General features: G+C 44.7%; 1 protein-coding gene across 2 annotated transcripts in view; it reads left to right on the top strand.

Annotated features, from left to right (window-relative positions):
• col11a1a (collagen, type XI, alpha 1a) overlaps positions 1–16,262 on the top strand; it is a 97,321-nt gene extending 81,059 nt beyond the window's left edge. For both annotated transcript variants that reach the window (XM_055230025.1, XM_055230026.1), the window contains exons 55-67: positions 4,970–5,023; positions 5,695–5,802; positions 5,917–5,970; positions 6,952–7,005; positions 8,413–8,520; positions 10,514–10,567; positions 10,642–10,677; positions 10,798–10,851; positions 11,694–11,940; positions 12,610–12,722; positions 13,432–13,500; positions 14,839–15,072; positions 16,043–16,262. In XM_055230025.1, coding sequence (XP_055086000.1) covers positions 4,970–5,023; positions 5,695–5,802; positions 5,917–5,970; positions 6,952–7,005; positions 8,413–8,520; positions 10,514–10,567; positions 10,642–10,677; positions 10,798–10,851; positions 11,694–11,940; positions 12,610–12,722; positions 13,432–13,500; positions 14,839–15,072; positions 16,043–16,189 — 1,332 coding nt within the window. In that variant the 3' untranslated portion in view covers positions 16,190–16,262. The remainder of the gene's footprint in view (positions 1–4,969; positions 5,024–5,694; positions 5,803–5,916; positions 5,971–6,951; positions 7,006–8,412; positions 8,521–10,513; positions 10,568–10,641; positions 10,678–10,797; positions 10,852–11,693; positions 11,941–12,609; positions 12,723–13,431; positions 13,501–14,838; positions 15,073–16,042) is intronic.
• The last annotated feature ends 861 nt before the right edge of the window (positions 16,263–17,123 follow it).

Genomic DNA, 17,123 nt, shown 5'->3' with positions numbered 1-17,123 from the left:
AAAGTGAAGTGGCAGAAACAAAGTGAGATTTGAGGGTCCGTCTGAGGCTAAAGCCGCTCAAATCCGCCGCCAGATGGATGTAACCGAGGAATAATCATGAATCTTTTTGTGATTTCTTAGCGGGGAATTGAGACGGCTTAGCTAAAAAATAGGCTCCGCGCTGCTAAAGCTCGTTTACGTCGCCGCGGCAGCAGCAGGAAAGCCACAGTGTTATATCGAATGTGACAGTTTATCGATCTGGAGCCTGACGGACAGACACAGACCAGACTCTGACCAGACTCTGACCAGACTCTGACCAGACTCTGACCAGGTGAAGACGGAGCTCAGGGTTTAAGCACAAACTAAGTTTGGATTTTATTTGCAAAACAACAGATTAGATATTCATGTTTCCTGATTTGGAGGATTTTGTGAAGGTCGTTCATCTTTCAAAAGGTACAATGTGGGATTTGAATTGCATTATTGCCATGGCAACAGGACCGTTGCCATGACAAATCCTTCATAACAGGAAGTTTTGAATATTTATCCCTGAAAAACCACGAACTGGATCAATTTAACAGTTTACAGGAAAAGTGCCCCCTGTGGGTGGAACATAACACTACACCAGTATGTGCAGTATGAAGTATGTGCAGTATAAAGTATGTGCAGTATAAAGTATGTGCAGTATGAAGTATGTGCAGTATGAAGTATGTGCAGTATAAAGTATGTGCAGTATGAAGTATGTGCAGTATGAAATATGTGCAGTATAAAGTATGTGCAGTATGAAGTATGTGCAGTATGAAGTATGTGCAGTATAAAGTATGTGCAGTATAAAGTATGTGCAGTATAAAGTATGTGCGGTATGAAGTATGTGCAGTAGAAGACTTTTAAATAAAAAACAACACACATACACGACAGAACACACAAGAGACACAAACACAACACAGAGGCCACATAAACATAAGAATCATAAACATGAAATATGATAAACACACGACTCCTCTGTCTGTGTGTCTCTGTGTGTGTGTCTCTGTCTGTGTCTCTGTGTGTGTGTCTGTCTCTGTGTGTGTCTGTTTTACACTGAGTTCACTCTCGATGTAACACAAACGCTCTGGACACACGGACACACACACCCACACCCCCCCCCCACACACACACACCCCGACATACCCCCCCCCACACACACACACAGATCTGGACCATTAACATATTTCCTGAATAATGTCGATCTTAACGTCCACATCAAAAGGAGCCGTCGCCGTGGAGACGCTCAGAGAAAAGTTACCGAGTGCATTTGAAAAGACGACACTGGACTCACAAACACGCGGTGAATGTTAAAGCGGCCGCTCTCATAATGTCTCTAAATTTGCATTCTGGGTAATACGTCTGGTATCTGCACGCGCTCCGTTTAAATGGCCCGGGGATTATGGTCAGGGGACGCCATTTCATCTGCCGCACGCCGCAGAAAGGACCGGGATGATCCCGGCGGCGCTGGTGTGAATGTCTAATCCCAGAGCCGCTTTGTGTCGGAGTCGGACTCGGCGTTCGGCCTCTGGAAAATCAAACTATTCTTCTCCAAATGAGTTGTTTTGGTGAAGCGTCGCAGACTCGGCCTCAGAGTCTCATTAAGGTTTTTGGCAAAGTCATAGTAAAAGTAATTACATCCCAAAGTTTTAACTCAGAAATCAATCCCAGCGAAACTTTATCCAGGAACAATTTAGACGCTGTTTATTCTGCACATGGTCCATATATACTCACTGTTTATATATATATGTGTGTGTTTATATACACACGTCGATACAGCCTGGTCCATATATGCTCTATATATGTGTGTTATATATATATACACACACACACACACACACACACACACACACGTGGACGGCCTGTTCGGGGCTAAATCCTCTGTTCTTCTGTTCTAGATTCTGAGCTAAGTGTCTCTTATATAAACTTTATACCACAGATTTTTATACATTTTACCTTTAAAGTTTAAACTGTTTTTCCTCTACAGGACACATTCAGGATTGCTTCTTTGGCTGTTCTCCATTTTTATTTTTACAAGACAAAATTCTCTGTATTTTTTTGTATTTTATTACAGAAAAAGTACCTAAATATTTGCTGACAAAAGTAGATTTTTAAAATACAGTTGAGTTTTAATCGGTGTAATGGACAGATTCACCTTCAGTCCAGTTTGTGGATCGGCTTTTTAATTATAACACGACACGTTTATATTTTTAATTGATTTTATGTAAAGTCTGTGTAAAATATTTGACTGAAGCCGATTCAAAACCTTTAAAAGACTCGACAGATTAGAGACTCACTCAGGCAGATTTTTCGGTGCCGATACCGATTCTGATACTGCAGCTCGATATCGACCGATACCAGAGACTGAAAACAGCATTTATTTATTTTAGACAAACACCTCAGGTCCCACAGAGGAGCTGGAGGAAGTGTCTGGGGTGAGGGGAGTCTGGGAGTCTGGGAGTCTCCGCTCAGACTGATAATAAGAGAAAGAAGATCAACGGAGAGAAAAATGACAGATCCAGACGTGTTTCTATCGCACAGACACAACAGCTCTGTGTAAATTAAAGCTCATTCTGAGACTTTCTGGTCCGACAGTAAACACGTCCACTCATCTGTCCAACGAGATGGACAAGACCAAGACTCTGCAAAAAAAAATAAAAAAAAATTCTGCTTCTGAAATCATCACGATTCTTATTTTTTTGGTCGATTTGATCCGATCCAGGACATTTCTCTGTTGTTTTTTTGTCTCATTTTGACTCAAACAGTGAATTATTTTATTTAATTATAATCAAACATATTATAAAAATCTTTCCTGTCAAACTTGTATCTGAGACTCTGCTGCGGTGAGGACACATAAATGTGTTTGCTCCGGTCTTAAAAGCGTCTCCTCCGCCTCGTGATGGCGAGCTACTTTAACCTTGAAAAGACGGAGATGTGAGATCAGAGCATCTGCGACGTCTACAGCCTCTTAATACTGATCAAGAGTGCTCCTCTTCCTCACCACCAGCGAGGAGGACGAGGATGAAAGCTCCCAGGCACATGGCGAGCACGCGGCGAGCACGCGGCGAGCACACACTATGGGCACGGTCAATAGTACTCAGGCGTCCGGACCAATCAGAGCACACGATGTGGAAAGAGAGAGGCTCTGAAGAGGAGCTGAGAGGAAGAGGAGAGAATGAAAGAGACACTCTGCCCACCTCCTGATGTCTCCTGATGTCTCTTGGTGTCTCCTGATGTCTCTTGGTGTCTCCTGATGTCTCCTGGTGTCTCCTGATGTCTCTTGGTGTCTCCTGATGCTCCTGATGTCTCTTGGTGTCTCCTGATGTCTCCTGATGTCTCCTGGTGTCTCCTGATGTCTCCTGATGTCTCCTGATGTCTCTTGGTGTCTCTTGGTGTCTCCTGATGCTCCTGATGTCTCTTGGTGTCTCCTGATGTCTCCTGATGTCTCTTGGTGTCTCTTGGTGTCTCCTGATGTCTCTTGGTGTCTCCTGATGTCTCCTGGTGTCTCCTGATGTCTCCTGATGTCTCTTGGTGTCTCCTGATGCTCCTGATGTTTAAATTTGTGATCATGGAGAGGTCAGAGGTCAGGGGTCAGGGGACACTAAAGTCATGTCCAAAGTCCCTCACAGTGTCCAGTTCATGTCTCAAGGTCCTGGGGTTGAATGAAAGCAGTGGGCCCTTGTGTGTGTGTGTGTGTGGGGGGGGGGGGGGGGGTCGGGGTGTGTGTGTGTGTCGGGGTGTGTGGGGGTGTGTGTGTGTGTGTGTCGGTGTGTGGGGGTGTGTGTCGGTGTGTGTGTGCGTGTGTGTCGGGGTGTGTGTGTGCGTGTGTGTCGGGGTGTGTGTGTGCGTGTGTGTCGGGGTGTGTGTGTGCGTGTGTCTGTGTGGGGGTGTGTGATCTTCTGCTTAAACACATTAAACACTTGAGTCCAGCTCTTAAACGTTTAAGGAAAAGTATCGGCCCAAATATCGTCAGATTCTGGGCCAGTAGTTTCTCCTGATTCTAAATAATCGGTATCGGTATCGTCCATGAAAAACCCATCGGTCGATCTCGATGTCTCTGCAGTGAGACGAGGTCGTGTTTGTTTTACAGTTTAAATTCATTTGGGGTAAAATAAAGAGTTTGTGTCGCTCGAGCTCGACGACTTTAAAACACGACCTGGTTTTGTGTTTGACCTTTTTAAATCTTGACCAGTTTAAATCTGCAGTGACTCTTGATCTTGTGCCGTTTTCTGTTTCATGTTTTATAGTTTTTACATTAAACACTTTATCGTCACATGATGCAGAACACTGAGCTTTTTTACAGAGCAGGTCTGGGACAGGGGCGTCTTCAAATGGCAGTGTTGTGATTCTTGTGATTCTTGTGATTCTTGTGGGTCAGTAAAAGTAGAGACGGTTTCCACGGTGATGAGCTGGACTCGTTTTATTTCGGCTCCATTTGACTCTGGGTTTACACTCGTCTGAGTTTAAATCAAAGCCCAAAGGAGGAGGCTCAGAGTCAAACTGCCCTCGTTTACCTGCAGCATTAACATTAGCATTAGCAGTAGCATTAGGGTTAGCATTAGCATTAGCATTGGGTCGTATTATTATTTAAAATTAACAATAAACTAACAAAATGGTGGACATTTGGGCTTTTGACAGAAATGATCATGATGTCATTTTTATAATTTAATGTCACTGCCAAAACACACTGGGCCTCTGGTCCTGTGGGCCTCTGGTCCTGTGGGCCTCTGGTCCTGTGGGCCTCTGGTCCTGTGGGCCTCTGGTCCTGTGGGCCTCTGGTCCTGTGGGCCTCTGGTCCTGTGGGCCTCTGGTCCTGTGGGCCTCTGGTCCTGTGGGCCTCTGGTCCTGTGGGCCTCTGGTCCTCTGGGCCTCTGGTCCTGTGGGCCTCTGGTCCTGTGGGCCTCTGGTCCTGTGGGCCTCTGGTCTTTGTGTCGTCTTAAACACTAAAGTGTCTCCTCCTCTTCCTCAGGGACCTCCTGGAGCTGCTGGTGCAGAGGGAAGACAAGGAGAGAAGGGAGCAAAGGTAAATCAACTCAAAATACAGAGTCAACCAGTCCAACGAGTCCTCCACCTCCCCCCCCCCCCCCCCCCCCCCCCCCAAGTCCTCCACCTCCCCCCCCACCCGAGTCCTCCACCTCCTCCCCCGAGTCCGAGTGTCTTGTGTCTGTTGTTTCTCTTTGAGTCTCTGCTGTTTCAGGCTGAAGTTTGGTCTGTGTTAAATCTGTGGTGATTATTTTGTGCCTTGAGTCGAGTTTGAATCGTGTTTTGCTTCAGTCAAATGCAAAACAGTTTCACTGAAGCAGAATAATTAAATCCTGAACGATCTGGAGCTCGTGTCGTTCAGTTTAATCCAGATTCAGACGAATCACAAATAGAAAAAGTCTCAACTGAATAATTGTTTCAAATCATCTTTATTTTAATCGTGACCTTTTTTTCTTCATAATTGAAAATGATATTTACATAAAAACAGCAGCAAAGATGAAGACTAACAGACCCAAGTCTCCTCCTCCACCTCCTCCGTCTCCTCCACCTCCTCCACCTCCCGAGTCTCCTCCACCTCCTCTCCTGTTTCCTGTAACACATGATGCTGTTTGTGGTTATGTTTTAGTATCATCACTGATTCATGTGTATGTGTGTGTTTTGTGTGTGTTGTGTGTATGTGTGTGTTGTGTGTGTATGTGTGTGTGTCCACAGGGTGAGGCCGGGTCAGAGGGCCCCGCAGGTAAAACTGGACCAGTCGGACCCCAGGGACCCCCCGGAAAACCAGGCCCCGAAGGTCTGAGAGGCATCCCCGGCCCCGTCGTAAGTCTGATATAAACACACACACTGACCGCACACTGACCGCACACTGACCTCACACTGACCTAACGTCCAGATCAAACTATAACGTAACAAATGTTCTTTTGTTTTTTTCAGGGTGAACAAGGTCTCCCCGGAGCTCCAGGACAGGACGGCCCGCCCGGGCCCATGGTCAGTGTGGGTCATCAGGGTCAGACCTGGACAGACTGGACACTGGAGCATCGTCCATTTACAGCTCCAAACTTTATAGATTTAATATTTTTGATTTCATCTTAAAACTAGAGAAATTAGATCAGTGTGAATATTCAGGTTCATATTATTTACATTTCGGCCAAATCATTTATTTTTCTTCTGAATTTTTTGTTTTTATTTTTGTTTTGCTCAAAATCGAAGCTTCAACTCGAAAAACTTTAGTCAGAATATTTCCCCCAACACGTCCCAGATGAACAGAAGTTTACTCTGGGAATTCTATTTAGATTCTTTAGATTCTCAGGAGTAGTTTTACACAAGTAGTAGTAATAGTAATAGTTGTAGTAGTAATAGTTGTAGTAGTAGCAGTAGTAGTAGTGGCTGTAGTAATAGTAGTAGTAGTAGTAGTAATAGCAGTGAGTATTTTATGCTGAGTAAAGATACAAGATCAAGCAGGATTTAAAGCTCCTGTATCACACAAACATGACTCATGTTCTAATGATGTTAATGTGTCAAAAACAGACCTGGAGTTGTGTTTTGTTTCATTCACATGTTTGAGTCACTTTATTATTAGTCTGTAACATCTACAAAGATCAAAACGCTCTGTTCCACCTTGTGATGTCATCAAGTGGTAGTTTTCATGTTAACTCCTCCTTTTAGCTTTAGTTCAGTCGAGATAAGAGACAACTCCAGGACTGAAATGATCCAGATGATTCTATAAATGAAGGTGTGTGGAGTTTAAAAACACAGAGGAGCACTTCCTGTATCACCACATGATGACATCACAAGGTGGAACAGTGTTTTCACCATAAATCTGCAGGGTTTGTGTTAAACTGAACCAAATGTTTCATAACTGATTCATAGTTTGTAAAATAATGTTTATTATAATGTACAATATTTTTAGAGAGTTGTTGTTGTGCGTCGCTGTATTTTAATTCTAAATCAAACGTGTGTTGTGTTCAGGGCCCTCCCGGACTCCCTGGTCTCAAAGGCGACCCCGGCTCTAAAGGAGAAAAGGTGAGTGAGGTCCCTCTTGAGGTCCCTCTGACTCTGAGGTCCAGAGCCAGAGAAAAACGGTTTGGGACGAATTAAAGAAGACAGTTTGTAGGAAAGACAATCCTTCTTTGAACAGGAATGTGGTCCTCAGACATCCCATCCACCCAAAGCAAACAAAGGAAACAAAGAGAACAACAGAGCGAGCCAGGATGCTAATATGTGGAAAAACCCCATTAAGAGTTGTATATTTATGCTAAATATGACTCAGGCACAGTGCACACATAGTAAAGCTCATTAAACCAACAAACAGAAACTGTAAACAAACAGGTGTGTTAGCTTCAGTGTAGCTAGCTAGTCCCTTCCCTTCGGACGAGCGGCCAAACGTCTTCACTCTACAACTTTTTGTCCAGTGACAGATTTAACTTTGACTTTTACTGTTACAAAAGTTCAACTCAAACTTATATTTCCATTTACGCCTCCACAAAACCCGCTACAACTTTTATAATTACAAACTTAACAGCAGCGTTTGGGAGAAAGACAATTAGATCTTTGTCATCGACGCTACTAAAGACGAAAGACTCAAACGGATTGAATCTGGAGCTGAGTGTGATCTATGGCTTTAATCTGCAGTTTGGCTCCGTCTTCATCTGTCAGATCCACGGCTGAAATATAACGAGGCCTGATGCTCTGACAGAGAAAGAAGTGTCTGAATCAGCTCAGAAACACGGAGCCTGAAGAGGAGTCAGAACGCAGATGTAACGCAGACGTAACGGTGGTGTAGCGCAGACGTAACACAGATGCAACGCAGTTATAATGTAGATGTAACATGGATGTAACAGACGTAATGCAGCTGTGACGTAGACGTAACTGAGACATAAACAGACATAGTGTGACATAACGCAGACGCAACATAGACGTAACACAGACGTAATGTGGTAAAAATATCAAAACAAAAACCAGATTTAATTGCATGTATGATTTAAATGTGTTGCTAAGAGCTAAACTCTGCTCAGCCTACACGTCCCATCATGCACCAGGTGACTGTGCCCACCCACTTTGATCATGTGACCCCCCGACTTTAAATCTGCGACAGGTTTAACTTTATCTGTCACTGTTGGACTTTTGTACCTCGGTTTTTTCAGCTTTGTTTTTGTTTTGACTCTGAAATGTTTACAAAGATTTAACTGTCGACACCTTCACTCGACAAACCCGAGATAAATATAAATAATATAATATAAACCCGACATAAATATAAATAATATAATATAAACCCTAGAGTAGATTTAAACTCAGTGAAATACAACAGTCTCACATGTGTCCACCAAAAGAGAATATAAAACAACACACACACACACACACAACACACACACACACACACACACGTTGGCGCTCCTGTGTGTTCACGTGCTCGTTTGTTTCTGCTCTCAGGGTCATCCAGGTCTGATTGGTTTGATCGGGCCGCCCGGCGAGCAGGGAGAGAAGGGAGACCGCGGTTTGCCTGGACCTCAAGGATCCCCCGGTGGAAAAGGAGACAATGTAAGTGATGAACGACCTCAATCGTGCCGCGGTCCAGAGGCCGCCTCCCCCTTCGCCTCTGGGCTCGTCACAGGCCGCCTCCCCCTTCGCCTCTGGGCTCGTCACAGGCCGCCTCCCCCTTCGCCTCTCGCTGTGACGCTTCGGCTGCGGCTGAAATGGAAGATTCAGTCTTTACATTAAACCGACGACAGCGAGTAGCAGCAGGTTTATCAATAATTTAAAGGTTCACTGTGTAACTTTTCTGGAGGGTTAGAGTTAGACATCACCTGCTTGTCTCCATGGCGACGTTAGATGCTCCAGAGGATGGAATTAAACTCATCAGTCTTCGATATCTTTACTGCGAAAATGCCCGTCACCTGCTTGTCAGACTTTAATGCCGTATTGCGGGACATCTCCAGTGTCTTTAAATCTGACTTTTTGAAACGATAATGAGGCAGCGGTTTTCATTTTGCTTTTGCTTTTTTGTCCTTCCGTGTCTCCGTCTCCTTGGGATTTCTCCGCACAAACCGTAAACTCATCACTGTCTGAGTTTATTTTTTAACCTTGAGTCTTAAGATTTTAAACAATAGAATTTTCAAACAGGAATTTTGATGGATTTTTGTCATTAGCAGCAAAAGCAGCGAGAAAAACGACGCCTTTGTTTTCACCATGTTTATTATTTATGCTCAGACGCACAGACGCACACTTACACACAAACACACACACTTACACACACACAGACGCACACTTACGCACAGACGCACACACTTACACACACACAGACGCACACTTACACACAAACACGCACACTTCGACACACAGACGCACACTTCGACACACAGACGCACACTTCGACACACAGACGCACACTTCGACACACAGACGCACACACGGACACACACAGACGCACACTTACACACAGACGCACACACGGACAGACCGACGCACACTTAGACACACACAGACGCACACTTACACACAAACACACACACTTACACACAAACAAACACACCCCGACGCACACTTACACACACACAGACACACCCCTACCCACAAACACACACTTACGCACACTTAGACACACACAGACGCACACTTACACACAAACAAACACACACTTACGCACACTTAGACACAGACCCGTTCACACAGACCCGATCACACAGACCCGTTCACACAGACCCGTTCACACAGACCCGTTCACACAGACCCGTTCACACAGACCCGTTCACACAGACCCGTTCACACAGACCCGTTCACACAGACCCGTTCACACAGACCCGATCACACAGACCCGTTCACACAGACCCGTTCACACAGACCCGTTCACACATTCTCGTCTTTGTTCTTCAGTTCGTGTCTTTGTCTTTCTTCTTGGTCCTGACTCTTTCACTCGAGCGTTTCATTCTGTGAAAACTCAGATATTTTAAACACAGAAAAGTCCAGAGTCCGGCTTTAGTCCAGGTCTTTTTCAGCCCGTGGACGTATCTGAACTCTGCTTAAATTAAATGAATAATTAACTGAATAATTTTGATGCTGACAAAACTCCCGTCTTTTATAGATTACGTTTCATTAGAGGCTTGAAAGTTTTGCGTCCCGCCCACGTTCAAAATCCACCCACCGTTTACGGCGTAATTAAAACTGTTAAATGAAACACAAATGAATCTAATTAACTTCAGCTCCACAAACTTCAGTGACCCCAGAGGATCTGGACCACACAGAGTCCAGCAGAAAGTGTTTAAAAGAACGAGGGAACGAAAATAAAGTGTTTAAAAGAACGAGGGAATGAGAGATAATAGAACGTGCAGTATATTTAGTAACTACAGATAAATATGAAAACAGAGGAAATGATCCTGAGAGTCGTGTTTCTGACCCCGTCCCCCTGTGACAGTCGTGTTTCTGACCCCGTCTCCCTGTGAGAGTCATGTTTCTGACCCCGTCTCCCTGCGAGAGTCATGTTTCTGACCCCGTCTCCCTGCGAGAGTCGTGTTTCTGACCCTGTCTCTGTCCTCAGGGCATCGCTGGTGCGTCCGGGCCCCTCGGGCCCCCTGGTCCTCCTGGTTTACCTGTAAGTCTCGCTGTCGACACTAAAGTCTCATTAATATTCTGTCCTCGCTCTGACACACTCTGTCCCTTTAACAGGGTCCTCAGGGGCCAAAAGGAGCCAAAGGTTCAACGGTGAGTCCTGTTTTAATCTGTTTGAACACGTGTGTTTGAACACGTGTGTTTGAACACGTGTGTTTTAAACACGTCTGGTTTGTGTCTGTTCAAACTAAAGGACTTGTGTTTTTTCCTCAGGGTCCGGCCGGTGCTAAAGGAGACACCGGAGCGATCGGTCCTCCAGGTGCTCCTGTGAGTATCTGAGGTTTATATGAACTACGCCCGTTTAAACTCGAGCTGATGGAGCTGCAGCTGTTCAAACTCTGTCATTATCAGATGAACCACAGACTGTCCACTGGTCACCCCTGACCTCTGACCCCTGACCCGCCGCGTCACAAACTCCAGCATCGTTGACTCTGGATCAAACTTGGGTTTTCAGTACAAAGATAAGCCAGAGCGTCGCTCTGCGTCCGGTCCCTGTTAAACCAGCGGGGGGGGGGTCACCTTTGCCTCGCTCCTGATTGGCTCTTCGGTTGCTATGACAATAACAGCCGGAATTCCAAATATGGATCTGGGCTCCAGATGGTCCTGACACCTGCTCCAGCCTCGATGAGCTTCATGTGACGCTGTGGGGACGTCTCACTCGGTCACTTCTTTAAACAGACTGTGGATCCAAATGAGTCAAGGGTCAGATGGTGCAGAGTGTCAGACTCAGTTCCATCAGTCTGTCCCAGGGCAGCTGTGGCTCCAGCACAGAGTGAATGAATCAGACAAACTGTAGAGCAAATGTGAGTCTGGAAAAGCGCCGTATAAGACTTAGGCACTTTTATTATTATTATTATTATTATGTAAATGTTCATGTGTTCATGGGTTTGTTTCCTGTTTATTGGTGTAATTTGGAGAATATTTCCCTGCACAAAAGAAATGTTTTAATGTAAATTTACGACAGTGTTTTTGTCGCAGTGAAACCCTCAAGGCACAAAAAGAGCAAACGTTTAAAACTCCAGATGAAGATGATCAAACCAACAGGATTTGAACTGTAACCGTCTCAAACATTAAACATCACAAATAAAACTAAACTTTTCCCAAACCAGGGTCCCCCCGGTGAGGTCATCCAGCCCCTGCCCATCTCGTCTCCAAAGAAGACCAAACGCTCCAGCGACACGCAGGCCGACGCGGCCGGAGGTTACATGGACTACGGCGAGGGCATGGAGGACATCTTCAGCTCTTTGAACCTCCTCAAACAGGACATAGAGCGTATGAAGTACCCCATGGGCACCCAGAACAACCCCGCCCGGACCTGCAAAGACCTGCAGCTGTCCCATCCCGAGTTCCCAGATGGTCAGTCCCCACAATGCACAAATCTAATGACACACAGCATATGCACTGCAGGCGCATTAAGCCGGGCCAGATTGTAATGGAAGTCTGTAAACCTCCACAAATGAGACTCCAGAGACGCCGTCCTGTTTGTGGAGTTCTGCTCGTACAGAAGGTGTTATGAATGTGAAACTTATAAATAATACAAATACTTACTATATTTGCATCATTATTTCTGTAAAGTAGAAACATCGTCAAATCTGTCGGCCATTTTGAGTACTTTCTCCGTTCAAAACATGGAATAGTTTGTTTTGGTTAATTGTATTTTCTATCACTCTGACACCCGTAGAAAGAAGGTTCATGTGCACTTTGGAAAACCTGAAAAGTTTGGATAATGATCAATTTAAAATGTTTTGGAAGAGATAGGCCTAAACATTTGGCTGGAGACCTTAAAGTGTGGAGACCTCCTTAAAGTGTGGAGACCTCCTTAAAGTGTGGAGACCTCCTTAAAGTGTGGAGACCTCCTTAAAGTCTGGAGACCTCCTCGAAGTTTAGCTGGAGAACTCCTAAACGTTTGGCAGGAGACCTCCTCCCTGCTCCTTCAGGGAGGCACACTTTTATCAGGGTTTATCACCTGTTTCTTGGCTCGTTATTCTTCTAACTCTCCCCTCCTCTCATCTTCCTCTTCCTCAGGCGAGTACTGGATCGATCCAAACCAGGGCTGCTCTGGAGACTCCTTCAAAGTTTACTGTAACTTTACGGCTGGCGGTGAAACGTGCATCTACCCAGATAAGAAGTCCAACGGGGTGAGTGTGTTTGTACGAGCAGAAACATAACCTCAGTGTGACCAGGTGTCATCAGATATTAAGACCAGAGAGACCTGGAGACTGAGACCTGGAGACTGAGAGACCTGGAGAATAAGACCTGGAGACTGAGAGACCTGGAGACTGAGAGACCTGGAGACTGAGAGACCTGGAGACTGAGAGACCTGGAGACTAAGACCTGGAGACTGAGAGACCTGGAGACTGAGAGACCTGGAGACTGAGACCTGGAGACTGAGAGACCTGGAGACTGAGAGACCTGGAGACTGAGAGACCTGGAGAATAAGAGACCTGGAGACTGAGAGACCTGGAGACTGAGAGACCTGGAGACTGAGAGACCTGGAGACTAATAGACCTGGAGACTGAGACCTGGAGACTGAGAGACCTGGAGACTGAGAGACCTGGAGACTGAGAGACCTGGAGAATAAGAGACCTGGAGACTAAGACCTGGAGACTGAGAGACCTGGAGACTAAGAGACCTGGAGACTAAGACCTGGAGACTGAGAGACCTGGAGACTAAGAGACCTGGAGACTAAGAGACCTGGAGACTAAGAGACCTGGAGACTAAGAGACCTGGAGACTAAGACCTGGAGACTAAGACCTGGAGACTAAGAGACCTGGAGAATAAGACCTGGAGACTGAGAGACCTGGAGACTAAAATAGTCCAGAGCTGATGTGTTTGTGTCGTCCACAGGTCAGAATATCGTCATGGCCCAAAGAAACGCCAGGGTCATGGTTCAGTGAGTTTAAGCGCGGGAAAATGGTGAGTAGATTCTCTCTCGTTTCTGCTGCTCGTTTCTCTCCCTCTTCTCGTTTCTCTCCCTCTTCTCGTTTCTCTCCCTCTTCTCGTTTCTCTCTCTCTTCTCGTTTCTGCTGCTCATTGTTCAGTTTAGCACTAATAGACTCAAAATGCTGCTCTGGCCGTGAAATTACAAACTCCTGACCCTCCACAGTTTCTATTAAACCCTGAGCTCAGTCGACTGGAGCCTGTTCATTTTGAGCTGATCTGCTCCTTTAACCTCGGCCTCATTTCAAACATAAACTGACGTCAAACGCTCGAATATAAAGAAGAAAAGAACTGTCACATGTCACATGTCACAAAAATCACACGACCTTAACCAAAAAGTCTAATCAGAAAATAAAAAGCAGATTAAGACTGGGACTAAATCGAAAACTGAACCAGGACTAAACCAGGACTAAAACCAGGACTAAACCCGGACTAAACCAGGACCAAAACAGGACTAAAACAGGACCGAACCAGGACTAAACCAGGACTAAACCAGGACTAAACCCAGGACTAAACCCAGGACTAAACCCAGGACTAAACCCAGGACTAAACCAGGACTAAGCCAGGACTAAACCAGGACTCACCACAGACCCGTCTTATCCTCTGGTTGGACTGTAGTTTGATTCACTTTAACCTGAAAAATACAAACAAGAGAAAGTCTGAATAAAACATCAATACAGAGTTTAAATCATAGAGATGATCATTAACTAAAGGTACAAGCTAATGCAGCGCTAATGCTAACACGTTCATGTTTTAAGCTAACATGTTCATTATTTAAGCTAACACGTTCATGTTTAAGCTAACACGTTCATGTTTAAGCTAACACGTTCATTCTTTAAGCTAACACGTTCATTCTTTAAGCTAACACGTTCATGTTTTAAGCTAACACGTTCATGTTTTAAGCTAACACGTTCATGTTTTAAGCTAACACGTTCATGTTTTAAGCTAACACGTTCATGTTTTAAGTTAACATTTTCATATTTTAAGCTAACACATTGATCATTTAAGCTAACACATTCATGTTTTAAGCTAACACATTGATCATTTAAGCTAACACGTTCATGTTTTAAGCTAACACATTCATGTTTTAAGCTAACACATTGATCATTTAAGCTAACACATTCATGTTTTAAGCTAACACATTCATGTTTTAAGCTAACACATTCATATTTTAAGCTAACACATTCATATTTTAAGCTAACACATTCATATTTAAGCTAACACATTCATATTTTAAGCTAACACATTGATCGTTTAAGCTAACACGTCCCTCTGCGGCTGTAATCTCAGAGTGCGTCTTATCTCTGTCTGCAGCTGTCCTACGTGGACGTGGAGGGGAGCTCGATAAACATGGTCCAGATGACCTTCCTCAGGCTCCTCACGGCTTCGGCGCGGCAGAACTTCACCTACAGCTGTCACCAGTCTGTGGCGTGGCACGACTCCGCCAGCGACAGCTACGACAAGGCTGTGCGCTTCCTGGGAGCCAACGACGAGGAAATGTCCTACGATAATAACCCGTACATCAAAGCCCTGTCAGACGGATGTGCGGTGAGTCTCACTTTGGTTTGATTTTAGTTCATTATTTTCATGATGATATTTTAACTGTCTGAGGTGTCTTTGTTATGAATGGACAAAAAATTAACCACAAAAAGTCCAAAAATACACAATAATCGACCGATATACTGAACTCTGCAGCACCAAATATAAAAGACTTAAGAGTTAGATATTTATCCCACGGCTGGCAGCAGGAGGCGCTGTTCAAACACTGACAAATCTGATTAAATCCACTCAGTTTGATCGTGAGCGCCTCCTTGTGGCCAAACTCTGAAGAGGCAATTCACATTTGATTTTTGGCACATTTACTCTGACATTTGGAATAAAAGGTACAGACTGAATAGACACGATTATGTCCTCATCCGACTGAAGCGCCAAGAAAAGAACTATTATTCCTCCAATGAAATCATCTGAGGTCAGACATGGAGAGGTCAGAGCTGTGGTCAGAGCTGTGGTCAGAGCTGTGGTCAGAGCTGTGGTCAGAGCTGTGGTCAGAGCTGAGGTCAGAGCTGAGGTCAGAGCTGAGGTCAGAGATGAGGTCAGAGCTGAGGTCAGAGCGGCTGAATGTGTCTGACCTCAGAGCCTGATTCTCCTGTGACGCTGAAGGTTTTGGAGCAGCTCAGGTGTGAACGACACAGAACAAAAGAGACGAGGTTCATTCACTCGATTATAATGTTCTCCACAAAACCAAAAGGTTCAAATGTGTCAATCAAATGTGTTTATCCCGTTTAGAATCAGGGAAAAAAAAAAGATTTTAGCTCCTGGAGACAAAAAATACAAAACTCTCCAGGGAAAAAAGCAACGACTCAGAACAAAACAGAGACAAAGACGGACTGAACCAGGACTAAACCAGGACTGAACCAGGACTAAACCAGGACTGAACCAGGACTAAACCAGGACTGAACCAGGACTAAACCAGGACTAAACCAGGACTCATTTTAACGTCTCTTGTTTCTTGTTGCAGACGAGGAGCGGCTATGCAAAGACTGTGATGGAGATCAATACTCCCAAAATTGACCAGGTTCCCATTGTGGACGTTATGTTGACTGACTTTGGGGACCCCAACCAGAAGTTTGGGTTCGAGGTGGGGCCTGTTTGTTTCCTTGGCTAAATTTACATCAGAAACACACACACGTTTTATAAAAGACACGATGGGGCCGAGAAGAAGAAGAAGAAGAAGAAGAAGAGGACCTTTTGGAGCCCACCCCTCACCCTCGCCCCTCACCCTCGCCCCTCACCCTCATCTACGCCACATGCAAGTTTTGAACGACGAAATGGTCCAACATGTCTTTGTATTTAAATCACGGTTCGGAGGAGCGGGACATTTGGAAACGAAAGAAGCGGGAAACGGTGGTCGGACGAGGGTGCTACGGGACAGAAGGGGGCGCCGTAACAGCCAGCCCCCCACTCCAGGTGCTGTATGAAAAAAACTCTGGTGCTAAACGTCAAAAACACAAAGGTTTATACAGAGGTGCTAAGAACGGAAGGTGTATTTTGATAATTTTTTAAAACTTTGTAATTAATATTTTGTACAATACTGTTATGTCTGAATCCACTTCAAAACTTGCATGTGTGTCAGATCTGCTTCTGGCTTCTTTTTTATTTTTAAATTTGCATCTCGTTTTGGACCGCTAAAACACGACCAGATAACGTTGTTTTTGTTTATTTCTGTTTGATAATAAAGCCGCCGCCCCTTGTACATATCGTCAGCCCCATGTGAAGCCCAAACGTTCTCCCTGTGATCACGTGTACGAAGCATCTTTCTTTTATTTAAGTCTGTGTCGTTTTTCTGTTTTTGTTTCTGGCTTATTCAGGTGGTTTACCTCAAAAACAAGGATCATATGCCCTGTATATACCTTGGTTACACAATTAAGTTTATATATTTTGGGAGGGGATTTTATTTTGAAAAACCTGTTTTTAGACTCACTGTTCCAAATCTTCTGTGATGACGCGACACTCGTCCTATAGGTGACCCAATTTTGTAACTAAAATGAGAAAATGTTTTAATGTGCTTTTTATAGTTCATTTAAATATTAAAAACTGGA

This window comes from Periophthalmus magnuspinnatus, chromosome 20 (assembly GCF_009829125.3).
Source record: "Periophthalmus magnuspinnatus isolate fPerMag1 chromosome 20, fPerMag1.2.pri, whole genome shotgun sequence".
NCBI lineage: Eukaryota > Metazoa > Chordata > Actinopteri > Gobiiformes > Gobiidae > Periophthalmus > Periophthalmus magnuspinnatus.
This window is presented reverse-complemented; position numbering and strand designations above follow the sequence as displayed.